The sequence below is a fragment of the Bufo gargarizans genome, chromosome 5 (assembly GCF_014858855.1).
Source record: "Bufo gargarizans isolate SCDJY-AF-19 chromosome 5, ASM1485885v1, whole genome shotgun sequence".
Taxonomy (NCBI): domain Eukaryota; kingdom Metazoa; phylum Chordata; class Amphibia; order Anura; family Bufonidae; genus Bufo; species Bufo gargarizans.
In genome coordinates, this window is record NC_058084.1 from 413,932,696 (window position 1) to 413,948,290 (window position 15,595).

The following is a 15,595-nucleotide window of genomic DNA, read 5'->3' on the forward strand; positions in this document are numbered from 1 at the left end:
TGTTGGATACATTCCCTGATGTGATGATGGAGACCTGACTGATTACTCCAGGATGTTTTTTTTTTTTTTTTGATCTTCCATTGATTCAATTTCCTCATGCATCGATTCAAAGGTTGGACATGTTGAATCCATGAGGTATCATATCCATAATCTTTTGTAATTTTATTAAACCGTGACACAGTCAGCCATGAAATCGCTTCTCACTTATCTCTCAGTGTTTATTATGTCTCAAAGTACTACCCAGTACAGCATAGCATGGTGGCATTATGCCCTAAATGGGAAATAATGATTGAGATACCAGCAGTTGGAAATCCCTGAGACAATCCGTACACTATTGTAGCACTGACCTTATAACTCCAATAGCAAGAAAATAATGTCATATTTCCAATGCTTTCTATATCATAGACTCTGTCAGAAGGTTCTCAGATGTTCTACAGAATACCATTGCTTGTTCAGTTTATGATCCCCATCAATGTTCCCCATAATGTCTGAAGATGACTTTATGCTGGATCCCCCCATTATGCAGGTCTGAAGATTTCTTGACCAATTTAATAAACAGTCTATATGCAGGAAGGTCGGGGGCCAATTTTTTTTTTACTGGTACTAGTTGTTCTACTTACTCCAGATTTTTTTCAAACAGTGGACAGATTACCCCAAAATCTGCAGGATCCCTACAAAACCCTTATCTAGTGTCACTGAGACCCAATCCTTGCTTGATTGAGGGGCATTCTTTCTATTCCACCTCCATGGACCCTGGTAAGATAGACAATGGATGGAATAGATTACTATTGGTATAAACCAATCGCTTTTCCTATACTTTTTTGGGATCATATGGTCTTCTTGGTTTACTGCACTTCTTTGTATATTATATGAGACATGAATCCCATCAGTAACATGGCTTATTGGTTTGTGGAACATAACATTCACCGAATGTAAAGACTACTGTCTGCCTCCTCCATGTTTTTGAGCTTGGAACCTTTCTGGTATCCATGTATGAAAACTTTTACCTTGGTGCGAAGACTGGATGGAATGTAAATCTCATGTACTGGGTTCTGATGGTATGTCCTGACCATTTTACTATTGAGTGAGGGGAAGGATCCTCCACTGAACTCCCGAGCATCTTTATTGGTATGTATTCTCTTCAGAGGGACAGAAACTTCAGACGTTTCCTCTGTAGTGGTGCTCAGCACCAGCTTGACGTCTTGCACACTGGCACAGCATTTCACATGTAAACATTAAGAAGGCCGCACAGGTATTTTTCCTGGATAGGAGCATTCCTGCCTGGGCACAAGGTGACATTTTCAAATTCCTGTCATAACTTCGAATGAATCATTGGTTCTAGTGAATAAGGCTAGTTCACATAGATTCCCGTGAGCAAATCATTGCTCAATATTCCGAAACCAAATGTTTCACCTTCCAATTACTTGTAAAAATGTATCTTATATATTCACTTGTAGTGTACAGTGATAACAAACTAGTAGTAATATTAATTAGGATAGGAGATAACTTGTAGTCAGGGGTGCACCACTAATGAGGCCAGATAGCAGCAAGAGGGGGGCAGCCGGAGGGCCATGGGCTGAAGGGAAGAGGTTAGGTTAAGAAATTGGCATTGGGAAGGGGAGGGGTGCGCTGTATCCGTTTTTGCCTCAGGCAGCAGAAAGGCTAGGTGCACCCCTGCTTGTAGTAACTGCAGTATCCCTTTAAGAATACAAAACATGGCTGCTTTATTCTGGAAGCTGTGCCACTTGTCCATGAGCTGTGTTTGTTATTGGAGCCATATACAGGTAAATGAGGATGAGTTGCAATATCAGACTCAATCCATGGACAATAATGGCATTGATTATGGAAGTAGGCGGCCATGTTTTTCTAATCACATCCAACCCCATCTCATACTGCTTTAGCCACTGAGCTAGATCGCTTGACATATGTAAAGGGGCCCTAAAGGCAAGGCTCCGCTTGATTAGGGCAAGTTTACATCTGCACTGGGGGCTCCGTTCAGGGCCGCCGTCGCAGATTCCGCCAAAAAAAGAGCCAACCAAGAACTCTTGCATATAAGCGGAGACCTGAACAGAAACAGAACGGACTCGATTATAGTCAATGGCATCTGCTTGGCTCCGTTGGTTTCAGCGATGGGCCAAATGTGATAGTGCCGGACAGAAAAACTGAGCATGCAGCATCACAACAGATGCAACGGATGTGTGAGAACGATCTCCTAGAAAACGTTGGGATCAGATTCTTTCGGGCGTTTTCTGCTTCCCCTCAGAGGGCAAATGAGCCGGATTGCCGGACATATATGTAGGGGGCCTAAGTCACCAGTAAAGACACCAAGCAAAAAATTGTTCAACAGTTGATATTAATATTATTGGTCATCACAATAATTTAGTATGTTCATTTCTGTCATCTCTGAGCCTCTAAGCACCACGGAACATGGACATATGTGCAAGATTATGGAGAGGTAAATGTGCAAACAGATGTAATGAACCTGTCATACTGAACATGAACTCCCATCAGGGGCGTAGCTAAAGGTTCATGGGCCCTGGTGCAAGACTTCACCTTGGGCCCCCTTCCCGCAGTGCTTTGTGCCCAGGGGCAGGCGCTGCCTGAGGCAAAAATTTTAATGGCACCCCCCCATGCCAAATTCTTGACCTAACCCCTTCCCTCCAGCCAGAGGTGTAACTTGACCAGCATGCACATTATATAATACTGGCATCTTCTTATGCGGCACAAAGGTCTTTGGGCCCCATCAGGCTTCTGGGCCTGGTAGCGACTGCTTCCTCTGCACCCCCTATAGCTACACTCCTGGCTCCTATCCTTATACACATAGGTAAGACCAATACTAAGCTGGCAAAGCTTTGTGGAAAGGAGGATATACACTACTCAGTGTTCTGGGATCTGTAGTCCCGCACCAAGTCTGAAGACTAGCCTCCCCCCCTCTCCAAGATCAGTCATAATATCATTCATTACATAGACTGACATCTAATTGTTATGGCCCAAAATGCAAAATGATTGTGTTGCTCCTGGGACATACAGTGAACGCTTATGTAATTAGCTGTATCCAATGGAGCAGATATACAGTATATACAGACCATACATGGGTGAGACACAGGATAGTCACTATACAACATCTATTGCATCAGTAAAGTTATTCAATATTCTGCCTGAGGCAAAGTCACCTATACAAGTCCTATTACAACTGTAAAGTGTATCTAGTAATTAAGCAGGATACAATTAATAAATCCTCCATTAGGAATGAAATTCAAAGGAATTAAAGAATTTCTCTTTATTGTTATACAGTGTCATTGGGAAGAAGTGTCTGAAGGGATCCTGCTATGGCTAACACAAAGATAACACAATAAAACCAAATTTTAAGAATAATAATAAAAAAAAATTAACATGAAAGGCAATGTAGAGCAAAGACCAGACCCATGCTATGTAATGAATAAAAGCTGGACATGTCAGTAGTAAATTCCAAGCAGGATGTGCATAGCACACTTTATTTCTATAAAACTATTAAAGCCGTTACAAAGTATTCCAAAAAATACATTTTAGTAAATTTTACAGCTGTTATTCAATCTATTAATGCAAATCATCAACAGTCTTCATCCTCTGGAGGTCCCAATTCATGTGCACCTTGTATCTTCTTCACAAAAATATGATCACTTTCTAATAAACTCTTTGAGGTTAAAATGGCAAGATTCCTACTGTTTAGGAGGAAAGAAGATGAAATAATAAGCCAAGGTCGAGATTTTGTGTAACAGTCTTGTCAGTTCTATGGATGTGAGCAGATGCAAGATGATACAAATAAAAAAAAACTAACAAAAACATAACAAATAAAACAACCATAGATCATAAGCCATAACGTTACCTTGTGAAACTAGTTAAATTAAAATAATATATTCTCATATTGTACACTATTTCAAATAACGAAATGCCATTCAGTCAGTATTGATCTCTGAAAACAAAAAAAGCAAAAAAAAAAAAAATCTAATTTACATTTCTGTGTAGAAAAATATAATTTACTAGCCCCCTGTTTGAGACAAGTCTTACAATTATTATTTAACACTTTTTTTTTAGTGACAGCCAGACCTAGCTAGATCCTTAGGGACACCTACCACAGAGGCCTGTCAAGGAGAAGGCAGAGAAGAGAGTCAGGGGGATGGGTGGGTGGACAGTACCAAAAAAGCGAGGACTGACTTGACAGGTAAAAAAATAGAATCTGCTGTGTCAACCTGAACTCAACACAGAGAGAGCTTCAGTGATTTCATGGAAGGTTCACCTGACAATAAATTATCAAAGAAACTAGTTAAGGCTTCTTGAGTGTCCAGTTCATATTAAACATCTATTCCGAGAACAAGCAAATAAATAAAATATTCAGTAAGAAAAAAACACAAAAGAAAATGACAACAGGATGCAAAATAATAATACAAAAATAATAATAGCAAGGACGAAGATGGGGAAAGTCTTGTTCCTTAGTGTCTACTTTGAAGTGTCCTACATTAAAAATGAATGTCTTTCTCAATGGCATGGGATCTTCTCAACTGGACCTCGTTGACATTCCCAGTGGGTGAATAGAGTCATTGTCCAAGATCCACGTTCCTAACTGGTACAGGAGGTGTGGATACCAGTGGACACCTTCAAGGTAAAGGTGCTTGGGTGATGGTTTATAGTCTTGAGGGGAATGGAAAGACAAAAGTTTAAAGGCAAATCTTAGAGGGGCAAATGCCATATGTGCCCAGCTGTGTTCTTCAATGACTGCATAACAGGAAGCCAATACCCCGTTGATGACCACTGTCCCATGAGAGGTCACTGGGGCATAAGCTCCAATGTCTTCTTCAAGGTGGACTCGCTCTACTGTCACCTCCTTCAGGCTCGTCAATGTATGGTCAGCTACAAAGACTCGATCTCCAGGACTGATATCACTGGCAAAAACTGATTTCAAAGACCTTGTGCCATTGCTTGGGCTCTCTGACACGAAAATTAGATGGGCAGCTGTCAGACGGATGATCTCCTTAGGTTGAGATGTCTCTATGACATAGAACAACTTTTTGACACTTTCTTGTCTGTCTATAAACAGGAGGAAGTCGCTGTAAACCATTCTTCCCTCCTCATCAGCGGCCAGCACCCGATCTCCGGGCATCAGCTCTTTCACCGCTTTGGTGGCTCCACCCTCCGTCCAAACTGTGGCATTGCCCGGGAAACAACCCCCAGATTTTGCAGCAACTGAATTCTCTGTAAATAAAAAAACCACACGTGTTAAACATCACATCATTTGATAAATACAATTTTTTCTGCCTCTGTAACTTTCCCCTAATCCCCTTCAAAATTATTTCTATGACATATAAACTGCATGGGCCAGTAATAACGTATTACCAGTTGTTATATCGCTAAAGGAGCCAGTCAGTGAAGAAAAAATGGTTATAAAATAATAATATTGGAAAGGTATGGCCTGCCAAAGAATCCTACTTTCACACTGGCGTTTTGGATTTCCGTTTGTGAGATGCGTTCAGGGCTCTCACCAGCGGTCCAAAACGGATCAGTTTGCATTCTAATGCATTCTCAATGGAAAAGGATCCGCTCAGAATGAATCAGTTTGCATCAGTTCAGTCTCCATTCCGCTTTGGAGGCGGACACCAAAAGGCTGCTTGCAGCGTTTTCGTGTCTGTCTGATGAAACTGAGCCAAACGGATCCGTCCTGGCACACAATGTAAGTCAATGGAGAAGGATCCGTTTTCACTGACACAATCTGGCACAATAGAAAACGGATCCGTCCTCCATTGACTTTCAATGGTGTTTAAGACGGATGCGTCTTGGCTATGCTAAAGATAATTCAAACGGATCCGTTCTGAACGGACGAAGACGGTTGTATTATCTGAACAGATCCGCACCAAACGCGAGTGTGAGCGCCTTCCAAATTTAGGACATGCGACAATAACATCCCATCATGTATGGAAAGTTGTGAAAATTTGCAGGTTTTTCAAACACCTGTATCTATTTAACCAAAATCTATAAACTTTTGGATCAGTTCCTATATATCTCTTTGGAGGAGATCAAAGAAAAAAGACGGTATTTTAGTGTGCCTTATAATAATACGGTATTGTTTGATACTCAATTAGTCAGCGCGGGTTCACGTTTTTGAACTATTTAAATATCTATCAGCTATCATCTATCTATATTCTATATACTATCTATCATCTACCATATAGCTATCTTTCTAATCTATCTTTTTTTTTTTACATAATTTCCTATTTTGGCTGATAGTTCTATCTATCTATCTATCTATCATCCATCAAGCATCTATCTATCTGGTCTCTCTCTATCTATCTATCTATCTATCTATCTATCATGCATCTACCATCTACTTGTCTAAACTATTTATCTATGTACAGTATCTATCAGTCTATTATATATCTATCTACTTGTCTGATGTATCTATTTGTTTATCTATATCTATCTATCTATCTATCTATCTATCTATCTATCTATCTATCCATCTAGCTATCCTTAAATAACATTGTGAATGAATAATAACTCTCTTTTCTTACATTTTCCCCTCTTAGCTGATGATCCTGTGGTGATAATATGAGGCCACTACATGTGGCTCTCTACACCAAGCTATGTGAGATCTGGTGTAACTTCCTGGACCTGCTGGGGACTGGACTGTGTAATAACACTTCTGCCACTTGTGAGCACATCACTAATGCAGGAAGAACAAGAGGGGTGAAAATGAGTTTTTATTTATCTCCTAAGGACTTTACCACTTGGAGTTAACAAATAAACAGGTTACAAGAGAGAAGTCCTGGGAAGTGTCTTGTAGGGAACAACTTGTGCATGTGTAGCAGTGTCCACCCTGCTACTGTGTGCCCCCAGCAAAGCAGCTTTGTTTGTATGTTTTGGGGGCTGTTGAATGGAGCTCATCCTATACAGCCCCTCTCCAAACACATCACTGAATTGGCTGAGGTGTGAAGATTTGGAGGCTTTGAGAAGCTCTTGTTTGGGTTCCCTAATTAAAATCCAATTGTCATTCTGATTTCTTATAGCAAAATGGGGGCACTCTTGGAAGAGAGGATGCTTTAATTTCTTCCCAGCTTCCCCCCCTATTTACTCAGGTGCAGGGACTCTGTGTGCCAATTCACACACATAGACTCCAAAATCCAAGAAGGACTGTTTGCTCAGTACAGACACTTTCCAAGACACTCTGAACTGGTATTTGAATTTTAAATGTAATGGTTCTCCTCTAAATACCCTCCAGAGGTCAACCTTCCATCCTGCCCCTGTGTCATGGTAATAATAATTCTCCTTTCATTGTCAGGGATCATACTTTCAGTAAACAAAATATCTCAAATAGAGAGTCTTCCTCCTAGGAACTATGGGCCTTAATCTCCTCATCAAATTCTCCTGCATGAAATGGAGTCAGGACAATGGCAGCCAAGATTTAGCTGTAGGCATCTCAGATTTACTCTTGAATTCAGGACAGCACAGTCACACGACCTTATGTGCCACAGCAATACATCACAGTCAGTGTAAAAAGTGCTGGACTCTGGTGTGCACAGGCAGCTTATAATATCATACTATGTGTCTGCAGAGAATTCAATGTCATTCCCAAATATAACTTCTGACAATAGTTCTAAAGCAGTGGTGTGCAAGGTGTGGGACTCCTGGTCTTGAGAAACTACAACTTTCACCATGGCTGATTGGGAGTTATGGTTTCACATCAATTCTGCAAGTTCTAGACCATTGATTTAATGCCTTCACAGAGAGCTGATAATGATCAAGCAAGTCCAAACATATTCACTTTAATCTCATAATAGTTATCAAAATCTATCTATCCATCTTTGCCTATAAACAGGACTAAGAATACAATCAACATCTTCTGTACTTCAAAAAAAAAAAAATAATAATCTTTATCTAGGTCTAATACACAGAAGATGAGCCATGACCCACCAGCTTCCTTCTATGTAGAACAGAGGCCATGTCCTTAGTAACCTACAATACCATAAGTACAGTAGTCCACTATAGGTGTAAAGGTGGTAAGTGCTGGTTATATGGGGCAGATGGTCAGTGCACAGTGTAGGTCAGCCACACAGCATAACATGTTTCATATACTAGTAGTGGAAGGCTATGCACTTACTACACAGCCTCCCTGCACTTTCCAGATCTGGAGATCAGATCAGATTATGATTGCTATCAGGAGAACAAACTCAGACTCTAGAGGTATGTATATAGTCAGCCCACAACAGAACTGCTGAGAGACTGCTGGAAAATCCGGACTTTTCGAAGTAGGTCAACTCTATTACCATTGCATCATTCTACTTTGCCACATTGTAACCCCCAAATTCTCCTGATATAATTATTGCAGAGTAGATGGGCACACAACCATAAATGCTGCTTTGAATCTAGCCTCACGCAGACTTTTGCCTCCAAAGCATTGCATCAAAAAGGTGGTGCCACCAAAAAGTACAGGCTGTCCACCACTGGATATCATTAGGACCAGCCTGCGTATTTACTGTATTAGTTTATCTTAAAGACAATAGCCAGTACTGCTGAAAACGAATTAGAACAGAGCCGGTGTAATTGTAATGAACTGCTGTATTACTGCTAAATACCCATAGGAGGGGAATACCCTAAATTAAAAACATATTTCCTTTATAGGCTATTGGAGACTTGTAAAGGCTCTGCTACCTATCATGAAAAGCCTCAACGTTTGATCGTTTACTACTGTTTCATTGCTAAGAACAACAACAATATCTGGAAACCATAAAAAATTATGCGAAGAATAATAATGCTGGGAGCAGATATAACAAGTCATAAAATTATCATCAGACTACAATAATATCCTTATTATGAGTCTCTCATGGTGAGCTGGACCTTCTCAAATAGTAGCTGTAGAAGTCATAGGATATTTTTCTATCTACTATATTGACTATATGTAGTACTGAGTGATACATTCAAATGATAAAAAAACAAAAACAAATACATAGCAAAATACATAATGGGATACTTTCCACATAAACTCTCAGGTGTCCAAAAATCTTATCCTACCCCCTCAACCATTTACCTGGTATTGAAATGATATATATTTTATAAAAAATGAAGACATCTGGAAAATCACCAGGACCATGTCATGCAGTGATGTAAGTTCTTAGTAGCTGCCAGGAGATACATAGTAATTAGCTAGAGTTCTTGAAAAGATAAAAAAATACCGTATATTGTCTTGAAGGACCTTACCTGCTTTCACAGAGCAATGAATGTGGGCTTTGGACTCATAGTAGACCCAGTCAAATCCAGCCTCTACCGCCAGTCTTGCCAACATGCCATATTTGCTACGTTCCCTATCAGAGGTGGTGATGTCCACTGCTCGACCTTCATAATGTAATGACTCCTCTGAATGGTGTCCATCTTCATCCCAACCTTCTGTGACCCGCAGCTTCACCCCTGGCCATTGGTTCATCACTGAGATAGCCAAGGCATTGAGTTTGTCTTTACATCTCTGGAAGAAAAGCAAGAAGAAGGTGGTAGAAAGGTGTTATTTGCAGGATACAAAAATTCCAAACTACAGTATGACAAGAACCTGCAGCGCAAGTTGGTGACATGAACATGATGAGATGAGAAGTATACTTTTTGAGCTAATAAAGAAATTTCTGGAGCACTGAGAATTGTATTGCCCTCTCCACGTGTCCCTACTTTACTACTTCATTCTGTTGAGTAAACCTTAGTGCATGTTGTATCACAATGAACTTCATCTAATTATTTCATCACAGCAGGTGTTTAACTAGTATAAGTAGTTCTTACACTTCTTGAATAGTCTTACTACATCTTGGAATTATATAATGCATTATTGTGTTGCCCCTAAAAATAAACGGATTTATCATGTTACCGTTTAATCTGTTAGCAGATACCTCAACCACATGTGCGCTTCAAGACGGTGTCTTCAGGTAAGGTTTCCCCTCATCTAGCTCCATCATATATTTAGTCTAGATTATTATTTACCTACCATACTTCCTATTCCACAACCTTCTCCCCCTGAATGTTCCTGACAGTCATTATATTTACTACTTGACCAGAAAACACAACTAAACAACCAAAAGGCATGGGAATGTAAAAGGAACCGAAGAAAGTGTTTTGGGATCTAAAGACGTCACTCAATCACCATGCCACCTCACACTAATGCAATGATGGACTTTAACCCTATGAAACTTGTTCCCGAAGACAAATACTGTCAGGTCTTTAAATGGGACCCCAGGATTTATACACCGGAAAGTGGATCCTTTTCACATTAATTCCTTGTTGAAAAGTTTCTCAATACCCTGACACACCATTATCTACTGGACAAGACCTCGCCTTGCAGATCACTCACTAGGGTTCTTAGTGCAGGAGGTATTTCTAGCTTGTAAAGTGCCTCAGACACACTCAGTTTCAAACATCTATAGAGAGATCACTACTTAGGAAAGTCCATTGCTTCTGCCAGTGAAGAGAACATGCTGGGAATTGTAAACCAGATAGGGCAGGGGCTGAGGAGATAACAATGTTAAAATAACAGGTGACTTGTACTTTAAGACATGGAGTGAACAAACATTATTTATCTTAAATGTCACCATTCTTGTTCAGTTGTATGACATCAATACATTTGTTTTCCCTATTACCCTCCATCTCCTTTCTTCAGGTCACACAAGTCTTTTTTTAAAGGATTTATTCCAAAAGAAAGAGCAATATAAAAGACTGGGGGCAGCAATGACAAGGACAGAACCCGCATGATTTATGAGAGCATATTAACAAATGTAGAGTAGAGGATAGCCCGTCATAATTCATGATCATAACAATCCCTTAATAGAGCAGGACCTGTTCAGGTAAAGGAACTGGAGGTTACAGAAGTTGTTTCTGCCAACGATGTATGTGTCACACTCTTGTATTGTATCCTAGCCTTAAATTTCTACTGCTGGTTCCAGTATATGCTGCCAGAAATTAACAGGGAATGCTGAAACATATAGTCCACCTATTGTAATAGACACTGGAGATACATATGTTTACCTGATCCTAATTTATAATGCACACTTTCTATTTGGAGACCATAAATATATATGAATTTCCACATTATCCCAACTCCTAAAGTAGACCTACAACTTAGAGAACATAAAATGACAAGATAACCTAAGATGGTCCTAACATGTACTTTAGAGGAACACTTTGGAGACCATAAACTGTGATCTATATCCACATCTATATTATCCAAACTCCTAAGGTAGACCTTCAACTCGGAGACTATAAAGTAAGGCGAATGCCTATGGTGGTCCTAACATCTACTCTATAGGAACAACTTGAAGACCGTACAGTGACCATATTCTTTTACATGACCCCAACTTCAGCTTTATACCTACAAGGTGGAGACCATGAGCTTTATGGATATCTTCATATTGCCCTAAAATATCTTGTAGAGCTACAATCTGGAAGCCTGGAACTGAGATAACTTTTACAGGATCCTAACTTCCAGTGTAGAGCTAAAACTTGACTATTACTTCGTATGTCTAGTTTTAGCTGTTGCCTAGACCTACAAGCTGGGGACGTATGGAGGGTTTATCATCTCCTATGTGGAAGCAGATATTATATTACTATTTTTTCAGTTTCTTTCACATCTTGCAATTAAGGCTGAACATAGTGACTGATTACATAGTCCACACCTGGGACTGTGATGTACACAGTATACATAATACTAATAGCCTAGCGGGTAGCACAGAATATTGTTATATAGGTTGTGTATTATGGTTCTATATGGTTTTCAGCCCAGTTTATAACATTTCCCCAGTGTACTGAGCCTGTAATTCATGTCTGAGCTAAATACAACTTCTAGCTACCGAAATATTTCATCATTACACACTGACAAGGCCAAGCTCCTCGGATAGACCTGTTTAAATGGACTAGGCAGAGCCTGGTCCTTTTGTGCCAGCTACAGTTGTATTGTCAAAGTCATGACCGTGAAGATTAGACTATTCATGAATTCACTGGGTCGTGTGCCACAAATCAACCCCAATTCTGCTCAGCCAAAGTGAAACTCAGCAGGGCAGCCAGACCTAAGGCTTTGTGTTGTCCAACAAGATCTCCTTGCCAGCTCCTGATCTCTTCACAAATGGAAACACTTAGCAGTTACCTGTCAGGGTAAACAACCTGGTGGGCTCCCAGAATACCAGGCTGAGCTCTTTACATTCCACATAGGCTCTATGCACCTAGGTGTCTGCTTAGCACCTGGCTGTCACTTCATTCATAGAAATGCATTGTTCTTCCCACCCTAGGAGAAGCTTACTATGGTTATAGGGACAGGACCAGGACACTGAAGTCATCTGGAAGCAACCTCCACCCCACATCCCCTGCCTGTCTGCGACTCTGTCATTTCCTCTGTCTCTCCCACTTCAGTTAATATTAACCAGTCACTAAAGCATTAAACAAACATTATGAAAGTTTAACAGAGCCATGGAGTGAATAGCTCCCCATACTAGATAGACTGGTGAGGCGGGTCCGGGCACCTGCCAGGAATGTACCTGAGCCAGACCTGGCCTTAATAGGTGGTAAGGGAGCAGACGCCTGCAGACACTGCCCTGGTGCCACCGCAGGGAGAGGGGCTGCTGGCATCTCAGACCACCTTCTGACATCGTCCCTGTCTGCAGAAGGGTTGGGGAGAAGACATGACGGCTGGGGGCTGACTTTTCTTAAGGAAGTTGACAGGAGGTCAGGAGTTCAGATACTGCCAGCTAAGGGGTGAGAGTGGCACAGGCTGAGGGGAGAGATTGGCACCAACCACAGAGGAAGAATGGTGGCGGGCACAGCCAGGTCTGGGGGCAGAGTATGAGATATGTATCTAAATCAACTATCTATCTATCTATCTATCTAATATCTATCTATCTATCTATCTATCAATCTATCTATCTATCTATCTATCTGTCTGGTCTCTCTCTATTATCTATCTATCTATCTATCTATCTATCTATCTATCTATCTATCTATCTAGTGGGTAAAGAAAGGTATGGCAGGCAGCACAGCAGTAGTTGTGTGAATATGGAGTGCCAGGGCCGAGGAGGCGATCCATCAACAAAAAATAAAAAAAATAAACTCCAGGGCACTTCCAAAAGAATCTAATATCTATCTATCTATCTATCTATCTATCTATCTATCTATCTCTCTATTCATTTTATTTCTGTCTTCCCTCCATTCTAGGCTTTTCTCCCTGGCGGAGGGCATTAATCCTGTCTTCCCCTGGGCTCCAAACATTGTCCATTTTCTTGCAGTCCGGAGTCGCACAAACTGAAACACAAGCCGTTGCGATCGATAGAAGTGATGAGTAAGTGGAGCTGAAGATGAGTCTGGCTGGCAGTGCTGACACTTCTCCCTCCCTGCACACAGGCTGCTGCTCTGCATATGTCTGTAGATTCTTTTCTGTATCTACACATATAGAAGGTGACTGTATAACTACCAGCAGCTGTGATACAGGCATAGCTAAGAAAGCTGCTACTGCTGCCGCTTAGCCCTGTGCTAGGACTGGGGTTAAGAAGGGTGACCCCCAAGCCCGGCTGTCTGATCTGTGCTCATTCAATTGATCTGGCAGTCAGTTCCTTAAGGGACATGGCAATTTAAGGTGGCAGCTCAGAGATTCCAAGGAGAGCAGGTCACTGGGATGAGCCGAAGAAATTCTGCACAGACACAATGCTAATTGTCTAAATATCTATCTATCTATCTATCTATCTATCTATCTATCTATCTATCTATCATGTATTTTTTATCTATTATCTATCTATGTATCTATTATCTATCTATCTACTTGTCTGATCTATCTATCTATCTATCTATCTATCTATCTATCTATCTATCTATCTATCTATCTATCTATCTCTCTCTCTCTCTACACATAAACACATATACTATATATTTTTGGTAAGCCGCCTGACCTCTGTCTACCCCCTACCGCTCTGCAAGAAGGTCCTGGTGAGGATGGAGTTAAATCTCCAAGTACTCCTTTCTGGGAACCTATTAATTTACAATATCTCATTGGAGAAGGGATGATGTCATGGAGGCAAGTGATCAGGGGAAGGTATCAGAGGATGGCACCGGGCATCCTTAAATACATTCTGCTCCACTGAGCAGTGCTGCCTATAAGGCTATGCTCAGATGTAAAGGAGCAGGCAATCGATTAAGATTGTCCTGGACATTGTGGGGGGATAACTAGACACTATATACTGAAGAAGCCTCCTTCTAGAAAGCCAATGTCTGCCACTGTACATGTCAGGAAGGGATGAGCAGCAGGCTGCATTAGTCCATGGCTAGATGCAATGTATCAGCCTGCTGGGTGCTGGGTGCTGGGTGCCCAGTGTGTGGGACAGGGAACTGTCATCTAAAGAAACAATGCAGAATACAGCAGATCCACTCAGCAGATATGTGTCATTATGTGCTCAGCCTGGTGTGGATACAATGTATCAAGTCAAGAAAACAGTCAAGCATGTTGCATTCAGTGACATCCAAATGAACAAGTTCCAGCTAGAAAACCTCAGCCCTGGAGAGCCTGAATCTAGGGATCTGAGCATGAGGGTCATGAATGAAGACATAGAAGAGATCATGTAGGTACCTGGGTCATGAGCCTGTCTGCTGCTGTGTTCTCCTCGTCTTTAAATATGATGTCAGAGTTATAATTTGGGGTGAGCTCTTTAAACCTCTCGGAATTCCTAGTAATCTTTCCTTCATATCTTCCACTGGCCCCCAGAGTCTTCTCTGCCACATTGGGGATAAACTGCTTATAGGCTAATGGGGTCAGCTTTTTGGGGTGTCTTCTTTTGCCAACCCCCCTGCCCGGTCCACAGGCTAAGGCAGAAGGAAGCAGCAGGGAGCTCAGGATGACCCCAAGGAGAAGAGCTCTGAGCAGAAGCAGCATCTCGTCCATGTGAAGCCAGCGACTCCCAGCAATGATAGTAGTAGTAGTAGTAGGGTAGTATCAGAGGGATGGTAGTCCTCCTGCGGTAGGATCCAGCGGCTCCCTCCTGGACAGGTGCTCAGACAAGAGTGAGCTGCACATGGGGGCAGGGGCTGCAGATAAGGGGGGGAAAAGTTTCCAAAAAAAAAAAAAAAAAGGAAAAAAAAAAAAAAAAAGTCTGACAGTAAGTGTAGGAGCAATGAGGGCTCAGGAGCTGTGAGCGCAGGGAGGCTGCAGCCTCTATATTATAGCGCGGGGCCCCCAGCTGATTGGCTGCACCAGAGCTTCTTCTCCTTCTGATAGAAGCCAGGAGAGATGAGGAGCTCCCTGTGTATAGGAGAGGGGGCGGGGCCTGTGCCTGAGGTGTGCTGTGCTCCCTGCCTATAGCCACATGGCCAATCTGTCTACTATCCATCTATCTATCTATCTATCTATCTATCTGTCTGTCTGTCTGTCTATCTATCTATCTATCTATCTGTCTGTCTGTCTATCTATCTGTCTGTCTATCTATCTAATATCTATATATCTAATATCTATCTATCTATCTATCTATCTATTATCTATCTATCTATCTGTCTGTCTATCTATCTAATATCTATCTATCTATCTATCTATCTATCTATCTATCTATCTATCTATCTATCTGTCTGT

At 41.3% G+C, this 15,595-nt stretch overlaps 1 protein-coding gene across 1 annotated transcript; it reads right to left on the reverse strand.

Annotated features, from left to right (window-relative positions):
* Positions 1-3,330: 3,330 nt before the first annotated feature.
* SHH (sonic hedgehog signaling molecule) lies at positions 3,331-15,362 on the reverse strand. The gene is made up of 3 exons (XM_044294188.1): positions 14,603-15,362; positions 9,226-9,487; positions 3,331-5,229 (listed from the first exon to the last, which is right to left on the reverse strand). The coding sequence occupies exons 1-3, from the start codon at positions 14,912-14,914 to the stop codon at positions 4,535-4,537; spliced, it is 1,269 nt and encodes a 422-aa protein (XP_044150123.1). The 5' UTR covers positions 14,915-15,362; the 3' UTR covers positions 3,331-4,534.
* Between the last annotated feature and the right edge of the window lie 233 nt (positions 15,363-15,595).